The 11,184-nt window shown below is 39.5% G+C and overlaps 2 protein-coding genes across 3 annotated transcripts; both read right to left on the bottom strand.

Annotated features, from left to right (window-relative positions):
• Positions 1 to 391: 391 nt before the first annotated feature.
• On the bottom strand, positions 392 to 8,374 carry Ncc69 (sodium chloride cotransporter 69). Of its 2 annotated transcripts, none has more exons than XM_011299739.1 (16): positions 8,088 to 8,374; positions 6,905 to 7,200; positions 5,349 to 5,508; positions 4,974 to 5,264; positions 4,478 to 4,654; positions 4,276 to 4,415; positions 3,464 to 3,992; positions 3,202 to 3,323; positions 2,918 to 3,053; positions 2,642 to 2,853; positions 2,143 to 2,384; positions 1,912 to 2,060; positions 1,370 to 1,697; positions 1,143 to 1,291; positions 958 to 1,069; positions 392 to 837 (listed from the first exon to the last, which is right to left on the bottom strand). In XM_011299739.1, exons 2-16 carry the CDS (start codon positions 7,175 to 7,177, stop codon positions 702 to 704), a joined length of 3,156 nt encoding a protein of 1,051 aa, XP_011298041.1. In that variant the 5' UTR covers positions 7,178 to 7,200; positions 8,088 to 8,374; the 3' UTR covers positions 392 to 701. The 2 variants fall into 2 exon arrangements, with proteins under 2 accessions (XP_011298041.1, XP_011298040.1); XM_011299738.1 differs by having other exon boundaries at positions 6,905 to 7,186.
• Positions 8,375 to 9,228: 854 nt separating this feature from the next.
• Positions 9,229 to 10,860, bottom strand: LOC105263495 (ubiquitin-like protein 7). The gene is made up of 4 exons (XM_011299737.1): positions 10,600 to 10,860; positions 10,195 to 10,400; positions 9,979 to 10,115; positions 9,229 to 9,902 (listed from the first exon to the last, which is right to left on the bottom strand). Exons 1-4 carry the CDS (start codon positions 10,742 to 10,744, stop codon positions 9,332 to 9,334), a joined length of 1,059 nt encoding a protein of 352 aa, XP_011298039.1. The 5' UTR covers positions 10,745 to 10,860; the 3' UTR covers positions 9,229 to 9,331.
• Positions 10,861 to 11,184: the final 324 nt, after the last annotated feature.

Raw genomic sequence — 11,184 nt, 5'->3', positions numbered from 1 at the left:
AGAAAAAATCCACTGACTAATGACGCTGATATCATAAATTTTTGTGCCCTGGGTATTGTCATGGATTGATCGAGGCTCTTGTCTGCTCCATGAATAAAATATATCTCTACCGAGTGAAACCTGACCACAACTCGCGTGTGGGTTGAATAAACCCTCATTGATTTTCAAAAGTGCAAACCAGAGAGAAATATCAAAAACTTTCGGTGGAAAACCAAATTTTGAGTTTACCCACTTGTGGTCAACAGAACTGATTCGTTAATTTGTGGCAATTTCACACTCTAAGTTAATTACCAGGAAAATCCATAGTCCCACATGAATATTAAATATTCACATTTTCTGGTATGTGCTGCAAATTGTTGTAAATATTTTCCAATCCAAGAATTGAGGAAATGAAAAAAAATGTTATGAAAGTTCATCAAGATAAACAAAATAATTTCCGGTATCACTCAATAAATCACGATTTCTGCATGTCTCCACGCAATCGTTATTAAATCAATCAAGGCAATTAATCTAAAATTGTCTTTTCTTTTATTTTTACAAAAATAAATCTCTGCGGTGCTGCCAAGTTTCTCCACCATCCGGTAAAATTAATAACGGACTAACTTGCACGCCTGATCACTGCGAAAGGCAAATAAATTACATTTTTTATATTATCAGGTTGAAAGTTTCTGCGAAGTTTCTCGCTGCCTCCATATTCTTCTTCACGAGTAAAACGTCAAGACTGACGTCTGATTTCCACGGACTAGTAGGAAGGGTGGCATATCTCGTGTCAATGTCTCCAACCAAGCCATGTATAGAGGAGCCGAAACAGCTCCTTTCCTCGGCATTGGCAATGTCCTAGAACAATCAATTCAACTCAATGAATCAATTAAAATATCATTGGAAAGAAAAAAAAAACCGGTAACATTGTTTGACTATCCATCGAGTGAAGGCACCAACTGAATAGTTCCAACTCACATGACAACAAGATTAGCATCCATTGAGTTCTCAATTAACAGCTCCCTCAATCTCAGATGCCTGTTTGTCTTCTCGTTCATTGCAAGGAGCTCCGACTCTGTTATCGTGCCATCTTCAAATAGAGATTTAATCGAGTAATGAGGATAATGCACACATTTTGAAACATCAGAGTTATTTTCGAATACCTTCGTCTCTGGATGCCGATGAACTCTGGAAGTCAGCTATGAGAAGATCAAAAAAGTTCTTCGTCTGGGGCTGCGCTTGCTTTGACACGTCTGGAATTACCTTCAGGGCTGAGTAATCTATCCTGAACTTGGACAACAGACTTGCCATGCTACAAAATTAAAATACTAATATGTTGAAGGAATACCGAAAGGGTAGTTTCGAAAAAGAATAAAATACAAGAACTAACTTTCTCTGTTCATACTCCAACTCTGAATTTTTATTAGCGAGTGCAAACACCCGTAGTTTGCTGTTGGACCAGTTGCGCCTAGTGCTGATAATATAAGGCAACAGAAGCGTGAGTCCGCCGTCGTCGTAGAGCCACCAAACGTCGACGGTTCCCTTTTTCTGCTTTCTCTTGAATTTTGTAACTGATCCCAGAAGCTCCTTCGATATCGTTACTATCGTGGGCTTTTGCTCCTTCACGTCCTCCAGACAGCCATCAGGACATTCATTAATGACTTTGGGTCGTCTAGGCTGAGGGCTCCCCGGCATGGAAATATCCGAAGAGCTACTACCTGTAAATTCAGAGAAATTCAATGGAATCTCATTCAATATACAACTTATTCCATAAAATTTCCACGAAAAATAGAATAAATTCGTTTGGCATTTTTCAACTCCTGGAACAACTCATCAGAATCATTTTCCATTCATGAGTTTTACGACTGTACATCTCCAACAAGATATGAAAATTCAATTTATCATCCTTCACAGCTTCAATACCCAATTCACCTTGACTCAACTGGGAGAAACTCTGATTCCCTCGAATTGTTGTCGTAGCACTTCTCTTCGAGTCTTCGGCTTCATTAAGAACTGAACTACAGTCCAAACCCTCACTCAACCGTAGAATTGCCACTGCGATGTGCATATCCAACGCTTTGCTGGAATGAAAATTAAATAAACGAGAATGATAATTCAACAAAATTTAATTACTTTATTTTATCGGGGAAGGAAATTACTCACTGCATAACATTGAAGTACATGTTTCGAGCCTCGGCAGAGCAAGTCGCCCAGTTCTGCTTGTATCCCATCATTAGAATATTTGGCTTTAATTTTCCAAGCCCCGAGGACTGCAGGAGAGAAGTTGCTCCATCCTGGAAATTAGCGCCATCCACTAAATTGTAGAATCCCTTCATTTTGTTATTTTTCAACCACGAGGTGTTCTTCGCCATCATTATCGCTCGAGTCTTGTAGGACAACGAAGTCTACAAAGGTCAATTAATTCCAATCAACATTAGCTAATCAGTTATGAATTTTCCATAGCATAATCTAAGAAATAATACAAAACTTGAATTTTTTTGGATAACTAAACTGTTCAAAAATTTTCTAGAGATTTTTTTCTCCTTTTTTATCGATCAGTACTGGAGGCTAACGAGGTCGAGTCAAATTGTTCCAGAACTTCTTCACCGATACAAGTTGAAACTTTGAAACTTGCACTCTCCGCTTCGATCCATTAGCTCACCTCGACGATGTGACCGCAGATTAAAAGACTTTGATTCTTTGTAATATGATGGGCAAAGTCTATAAGAGCTGATCTGACGCTTGGAGCACCACTCAGCACCATAAGCTGGGGCCTATAATTTTTGACGTGCTCCTCCACTCTGTCCAGTTGTTGAACAGCATTGAGAGCACTGTTATACGTTTGTGCTTGGGTAGTTGATCCCCAATTAACGTCTGGAAACAACGATTGAGGGAAAAGAGGACTTCGTAATCCTTTCGTTCATGTTGTGGGATTTACCTGGTTTTCTGTACGCAACAACTAAATAGAGAGCCATGACTGCGCATAATGTGATCAGAGCCGTCCACCAGGAGATGAGGAACATAACAGCGACACAGAGAATCGATCCAGCGAGACTCAGCCACATATTATAATACTGAAATTTAAAGACAAGTCTTACAAAATTTTACAAACGTTGGGAATTGGCATGAGGCCGAATTTTTTTCTGACCCCAGAATGAAATAAAAAAACGATTCCTTCCAGAAATGCAATAGATCACTCGATAAACGGCAGTTTATTCTTACTTTGAATGTCGGCCGCCAACCAATGGGTTTAGCCAGGGATGCGTGAAAAGTGCTGAAATTGATGAGTGTGTATGCAGCGAGGAAGAAATTTGAGATCAATGGCGCAATGGAATCCAGGTTACCTAGAATATAAGAAAAAAAAACTTCATAAAAGTGAACACGAATTTCCCCATGAAAGCCCAAACCAGACCAATTAAAAGAGCGATCGATCATCAGTTGATGACGAAGAGACACGAACGAGCAATTAAAAAGTTTTAATTACCAATTAGAATGAATCCAACTGCAATGATAAACGTGAGTAAATATCCTCGGATTGGTTCCTTTCCCTTTTTCCCACTGAACCAGTGGATTCCGGGGTACAAGTGATCCTGGCAAAGCGCTTGGAATACTTTTGGTGCTGAAACTAGGGAAGCCAGGGCACTGGACAGAGTTGCTGCAAAACAGCCCGCGTAGATGAACGGTCCAAAGCCAGAGACAAGTTCAACAACTTGATAACTGTTGTGGCTACCGTACTTGCAGCCCCCCGTGCAGTTGAATGATCTACCGTATGTCCAGTTAATTCCAGAGACACTCAGACTCTCCACAGTTGAATTAACCATCATCGAGGTATTTGGGAGAATTGTGGTGTTCAGTAAAACTACAGAATTGTTTGCCAATTCAATTAAATCTGCTAAATTCCCGGAAGCGTCTCTCATTACTGTTCCACCAACCATCGCTGCCATCATTAAGTATGAAGCGGTTGTGAGGGCAATTGCCAGGAGAGTTCCTTTAGGAATTGCTGACTGTGGATCCTGAGTTTAGGGCAATTAGTGAGTGTTGGGAAATTTCAGTGAAGATTACTGGGACGGGAAAATTGCAGTAATTTGAAGGTTTAATTATATCAAGTTGATAAATATGACACTGTAAAAAATTTACCTCTTTAGGAATTCATTTTCGTGGAATTGTCAGCTTGACATTTCAATTTTTTGTTATAATCATGAAATTTCTCAGCACTTGGTACCCACTCCAATTATGAACCACTTATTATTAAATAATCACATCTAAAAAAATTTCTATGACTGGTAATTAAATTACCTTCAAATCTCCAGAAATATTGGCGCCAGCGAGAATTCCAGTGGCTGCTGGAAAAAATATCGCTAATACCGAGAAGAAAGTGTGCTCCTTATCGTCCTTCGGCCGATAATCAGGTCCAAAATTTTGTTTGAATAAGTTTGCTGCAAATAAAAAACGCATAAACAATTTTTTTTTTTTTTATAAACATGAAAGGGGTATTCACCGTTATATCCTATGAAACCTTTGGCGTAGTCCTGGTCGCTCTTGGGACCGATGAAGGTGCCAATGATGAAATCGGCAAGTGCAATGAGGAGAATGACTAAAAGTCCCAATTGTGCTTTCGCTTCCCACTCCATCCCAATCATAACAATGACAAGCAGGACAATTATTGTTATGCAACCTAAACGGAGACAATAGTTAATAAAAATCCCTTTACCACGTGGACATTAATTTTCCACCAACAATCCCAATCCTAGAAATCTGCGCTTCATCTTCAATTATCTCCATCAATTTTTCACCTCTAAAAAAATTTTTAATTACTAATAAGAGTATTCACTTCACATTCACATTAAGGACTTGCCAACGAATTATTTTATTGACAAATTGAAGAACTGAGGAGAATTATAAATTTATTTGACAGGCGGAATTAATTGGATGGAATAATTTTAATAGATCGACCTATCAAATGTCTATTGGATTAATAGGAACTTGCAACAGACCTACAATCCTGATATCCCAGGGTCCGCACCCATCCACGAGACAATTCTCCCCAGGTCGAAGTAAATCCATGAGACTCTCGCAGAATCCAACGACATACATGGAACAGGCGACGGCATTAGCCAGGGAGAAAATCAGACCTATGGATCCACCAAATTCTGGACCAAGGGATCTTGAGATCATATAATAAGTTCCACCCCCTTTTATCAAGCCGTTTGTACTGATTGCGGACATTGACAAGGCAGTTATTGTTGTCACTACCGTCGTCGTCATTATCAACAGAAAAGCTTGCCCTAAAGAGAGTCAAACATTTGACTTATAAATTTTTTCTTATCCATTATCAGCCATGATAAAATAATTTTATCCTCGAGACTCACCGACACCAGTCTCCGCGACAACCCACGAAAGTCTCAGAAAAAGCATCACCCCCCATATATTGAGAAGACATCTCATCAGCACCCCCTGAATCCATCCGAATTTTACCCCAACCCCCGCGGGTTTCTCGTGATTCAATGGTAACGTGTTGGTTCCACCGGCCTGAAAAAAAAAGTCAATCTGCCAATGAATTGCAATTAAAACAAATTGATTTGAAGCCTCAATTATAATCAAGGATTTTTACTGGTGATTTAATTAATTTCTGGAAGATTCAGGGGAGATTCATCCAATTAACCCCAAGCAAATGACATTTGTTAATAATAAAAATCGGAAAGCATCAGTGTCAAGGTCTGGTGTTATCTAAGAGAGACTTTAGCAATTGCCTCAACAGAAGCCTCAGAAGGTTTCACACTGGATGAGAAGGATTTCCAAGGATTTGGCAGTTCATCTTAATCTGGTTTATCAACTGGGGAATAAAGGAATAACGCGGGATAAATCGTTGAATCAATTCAACTGGGTATATGGAAAAATTTTCCATCTCGGTTTAATGTCTGAAACAAAACGTACTGATGACTTGGTTGAAGCCAAGCTCCCCCAATACGAGTCCATAACTCATCTGCGAGTGGATCTAATGATTCAAGTTCGCAATTGAGAGATGGAGAAGTAGAAGGTAAAGCAAGAATGATAGTTGGGCTAAAAATAGACGGGTTTTCCGGTCATTTTGAGTTTCTGTGTTGATTAAAAGCTGTAGATGATATTCCAGGGCAACATGAAATAAAGCATCATGATTATCTCTTGTTATCAATTGTCTAGACCGCTGGATTCATTTTATCTGAATTTTAATTTTAATCGTTTCTCAGTCTCCACCTTGCGATGTACAGTAATGCGTGTTTGAGCGACTTTGGCCTTGTGAAAACACGAATAAACGGATGCCAACTGCGATTAAACGTAAGAGACAGAAAGGGATTAAATCTTTACGTTGGGCTTCGATTTGACGTTGATGTCTAGGTTGTTTGAAATTCCTTCAGCAAAGGGAATCTGAATAAATTACCGGATTAGAATTCAATAGAGAATTAACTAAAGCCTCATTTTTATCCGGTGATTAATAACCCGATGATATTTAAAAGAGTTATTGCCGGTATCTACTCATATCTACTCATTCTTCAGGTTTATTCTGAATTGTTGTTTGTATGAGAAAATATCAAGACAAAAAATGATAGGAAATTCGAGGTTTTATTGAAAATATTGAGTTCCTGAAATGACTGAATGCAGATGAGAATGAAACGGATGATCGTGGAATCTTCAATGACTTCTTAGAAAGTATGAGTTTATAGACAGACGAATGCCGACACTCGAGGTTTTCCAGATGATTCAATAATTCGAATGGTACGTGCAGGTCTTCAACATGACCCGAGAATTATGAATACTGTCTCTGTCTTAATTACCCAATTTCTGCCTTCTTGACGCGTACAATCATACCAATATTACATCAACATTCTTCACTTAGAAAATCATCAGCGATTTCGGGAAGCTGAAAATATCAACTGCTGTATCTTACCTTATTTAAATTGAACGTAGGATTATGTAATTCATCCAGAGAGGGTCTATGTGCTGCCTGAATGCTCAGAATATTGCGATAATTATCGAGCCTCGGTAAAGCTTCACGTGTCATATGCCTGAGGGATTTTTTTGTTTCCTGTTCCCCAAGGAGACTCGTCCTACCCTCCATGCTGTCCACCCGGTTGACATGGAAACGTGTCCTCCGCTGGAGGGGACTCAATTCCACATCCTCCAGGTCTATTTCCGCCTTTCCATTCTCCTCGTACGGCATTTTTAACTCCTACATCAATTCCACTACATGATTCATCTTAGATATTTCTTTAATCCATGCACTCATTTTCAAGATCTTTTCGTTAATTTTTACTCATTCAGTAATCAACGCTTCTTACCTTGAAGCAATTATTCAATAACAACTGCGTGGGTTTGTCAATTATGAAATTATTCTTGTTTACAACGCCCGCATGGAATTAGTGAGTACAGGGTGGACCGGCGAACCTATTTCGGTTTTGTTTTTTTCAATTACAAGTATTGGAGCAATTTATTCAATTCGTTGCGGAGAGGAGTCTGAATTAACGAGAGATTTTTTTATAGGAAATTTCGTGAATCCTGCAAGGAGTCAAGATTTCAATTTTACATCAATTCATCTCCACATAAATTAATAATTAATTGTCGAATATTCTACTGAATCGATTGAATCATCGATGAACAAATCATGATATTCCGTTTTATTACTACAAATCATTTGACTTGTTTAATTTTAGATTAAAAAATAAGATTGAAATAATAGGATTAAAAAATCGGATGCAGTATTCAAAACTTTTCGGCGTTGCGGAAATTTTTTCCACGGATAATCAAATTTTCTTGTGAAATTAATAAATTCGCATAATTTTCGGCTTCGGTAAATTGTCGCTCAACAAGAATACAACGGAAAATCCCAAGAAAGTGTTTATCATCACGATGATAAATTCGGAAAAACCGTTTTTCGTTTTAAAATCACTCCACACCTGAGTTTATTGACTTTGACGTAATACCAGCTGGCAACTCAAAAAATTTTTTACTCCAAAACCCCAAAGCGAAAAAATAGAAACCCTAAGAATACTCAATCCTTGAACCACCTGTAACTGACAGAACTTCCGGCAAGGAATTTGCTGTCGCGGATTTGTTACGAAAATTTTACTCACCAGAGAAAACTAAAATAGCAAATCCACATGAAATCCTCTCACGAAATGATTCCAGAGCGTAAGAAAATTTTTTCAATATGCACCATTATCTTGACATCACCGTGGCAACCCCGCAACAAGGGTGAAGAAACTGCAGTTGTCCCCAAAAGAGAGGAGACGAAATAATAATACAACGAGTTATTACGACAGGAATTTTGAAGCAATAGAGGCGCGTAAAGAGACCACGTGTGAGGAGGAACTACCGGTCTGGTAAAGACTCACTGGAGACACGTGTGAAGGGTATGAGAGCCCGATTACAGCTGGCAGACGTAGAAATATCCCCTCGGAGATATAACGGCGAGGGTTTCGTTGTATTAGTTGTATATTTGAAGCGCCTCTCACGTCAGTGTCGGAGCTTTTGAATCCACTACAAATGGCAAGATGATATTGGTGTTGGTGAAACGCACGTGCTCATTCTTTCCCCATACATTAAACTCAGCTGTAATGCCAATAATTTCCAATGAGATCACACTCCCACACTTCAATGCGCCCCCTTTCCCCCTCTCAATAATTTAATTGGTTTTAATTGCTGTCATTGCAATTGAATTTTACACTGAGTGTACACTTGACTTTTCTACTTGGGTTTTTTAAATTTTTCTTCTGGCGATTTCTGTACAAACAGTGGCGCAGGACTTGGTTTATCTCCAGGTCAGGAGTTGCTTTTTTACCCACGTCAATGTGACCCTTTGCAGAACAACCCCTCTCGTTCTGCCCTACCCAACTCTTTTTGTTTGAGGGACTGAATGAAGTGGAGTAGGGGAGGTTTTTACGTTTTTAATGCAGAAGGTCGTTCTGCAGTCGATACACAAAGGGTTCGCGATTTCAGCTCCTATAAAGAATCGCAGGTTCTTTTGATCGGTATTTTCCAGACATATCCACTCCTCCAATGGAATGGATCCCTCTGAGAGGAATAAATTCAGAGAAAAATGTAAGATCCTTCTTGTACTCAAAAGAATTCTCTACAGAAATCAATATCTCTACATTTTCTCCTGAAATTAATGTATAATTAATAACTAGTATAATTACAAAAATAATAATAAAGTGGTGAGAAAAAAAAAATTCTCCACAACACCCCCTTGAATTCGAAAATCAAAACCTTAAATCGTCGACTTAATGTCAATAATTTATTACAGGTGTAATTTAACTCAGCTTCATAAATACAATAAACGCATTGATGTCTCTTATAAAAATGATAAAAACTCTCACTAGTTATCACTGAACCCACTGAAGACGAGTTCGATAGCAGCTTGGACATCTCCATTTGTAAACTGGAGGGCCATGACGTTGGCAGCATCATCCTGAAGCCCAATTTCGTGCATCTGAGCGAGTTGCCTCTGGAGATCTCCACTCTGTGGTACCAAAGGAGGAATTGCAGGGGCAGGTGGTGGCATCGAGGTGGTACCACTGGGAGCTGATGCAAAAGCCTGCTGCATCGCCTGGGAGAACATCTCTGTGGTGATGAGGCCTGAATTGCTTCCAGCTGATGTCGATGAGGATGAATGTGACAGGGGAAATGCACTCCTTGGATTTGCTCGGGAAAGAGCTGCTGCTAATTGAGCTGCGGTGATAGCTGTATTAGAGTCTGAGGATTGCGAGGAATCACCTGCCATCTCCTCGTCTTCACTGAGATTGTCAAGGCTGTACGAGTAGGCAGCTGATGGGGCATTCAGAGTCGATGGACCTGTGCCTTGAGCTGCTGAACGGTGAGCTTCTTCGTGGACAGCTGATACGATCAGCAAAGCTGCCTCTGCCAGCACTGGGTGAAGCTCTGCAGCTCTGGAATTAAAAAAATATTTCTCTTCAGCTCCAAGATATTTATTAATAATTAGAGGAAAGGGTTGCAAGAATTTACCTTCGCACAGTATCTAAATCATTGAAATGAGCCATTAGATCTGGATCCTGGAGCATAGCAACAGCCACTGAATCATCGATGAGCCCTGGAGTTGTTACAATGATATTTTCAATCACCTCTGGACGCTTGCTCAACCGCTGAAAACAGAATATTGTATAGCCCTTTGTTTCTAGGGGTTAAAAACACAACAAACTCCATAATCGTGAATGTTCTCACATGCAGAGCATTCCTCAGAGGGGGATTTTCATTGAAAGCCTTAAACGCATTGGCGATCTGCAGGATACTACCCTCGGTGATGGCCTTAGCTGGAACCGGCTTCTCTGCCTCCTTCTTCTTCAGAACGTGGACCATTGAACCGTCCTTCAGACCACATGATTCCAAGGAGGAGTCATCCTCCAATATGCATCCACAATGAATGAGCTCTGCAGTTTGACAACAGAAAGGATGAATTATTTTATTTTCTGGAATTGATCTCTGTTTTATAATTATTTATCTGGTAGATGATAATTAAACTCTCGGGAGCAAGAAAAATATAGATATAAAAATAAAAATGTTGACATTTTAAATAGAATAGAATAATATATTTTTTTGTGACAGAACAATGAAAAGGGAAAGTCATACCGAATGCGTCCTTCGGGAGCTCGAATTTCTTGGCAGCACTGAGTCGGAGGTCTTCAACTCTCGTTTTAAGATCCACGTCACTCAGTTTTATCGTCGAGAAAGTTCCTGAGCTTAAACGAACCCCGAGATTTAACTCTGCGCCCATTTTTGGGAGAATAGAATTTTGAGGGGTTGTGTTTGTTTGTTATTAAGCTCCTGGCTAAACGTCATCCGCGACTTCTGCCCGCAACGTTTTAAGTCAGAGAGGATTGACTACAGTAGAGGGTCAGTTCTGGGGGTTTGAGTGACCCCACGGGCATCGTAGTACTGCACCCCAAGAGACGGGGGCGCCACAACGCAATGGGGGTGTCTGTCAGAGGAACTAGTCGACAGGGTGAGTTTTCTGCGTTACGAAATTGGTATTCACTGAAATTTTCAAATTCAAAATTTTCGAAAAAATATTTGAACATGAAAATCAAAGGTATTCACTGAAATTGTAAAATTCAAAATTTTCGAAAAAATATTTGAACATGAAAATCGAAGAGGTATTCACTGAAATTTTCAAATTCAAAATTTTCGAAAAAATATCAGGAGCTCCGAGAAGAT

This window comes from Fopius arisanus, unplaced genomic scaffold, assembly GCF_000806365.1.
Source record: "Fopius arisanus strain USDA-PBARC FA_bdor unplaced genomic scaffold, ASM80636v1 scaffold00015, whole genome shotgun sequence".
NCBI classification, from domain to species: Eukaryota; Metazoa; Arthropoda; class Insecta; order Hymenoptera; family Braconidae; genus Fopius; species Fopius arisanus.
The sequence above is the reverse complement of the archived record's forward strand: the minus strand, read 5'-3'. Positions and strand labels throughout refer to the sequence as shown.

Bases quoted from the DNA above. Each gene is read 5' to 3' on its own strand.
- Ncc69 (XM_011299739.1), bottom strand. From the start codon at position 7,177: ATGCCGTACGAGGAGAATGGAAAGGCGGAAATAGACCTGGAGGATGTG. The intron at 4,655-4,973 runs GTCTGTTGCAAG...GTCTCCGTTTAG, and splicing joins CTGGGATATCAGGATTGTAG to GTTGCATAACAATAATTGTC. The intron at 2,854-2,917 runs GTAAATCCCACA...CGTTGTTTCCAG, and splicing joins TGTTGCGTACAGAAAACCAG to ACGTTAATTGGGGATCAACT.
- LOC105263495 (XM_011299737.1), bottom strand. From the start codon at position 10,744: ATGGGCGCAGAGTTAAATCTCGGGGTTCGTTTAAGCTCAGGAACTTTC. The intron at 10,401-10,599 runs GTATGACTTTCC...GTCAAACTGCAG, and splicing joins GCTCCCGAAGGACGCATTCG to AGCTCATTCATTGTGGATGC. The intron at 10,116-10,194 runs GTGAGAACATTC...TTCTGTTTTCAG, and splicing joins CTCTGAGGAATGCTCTGCAT to CGGTTGAGCAAGCGTCCAGA.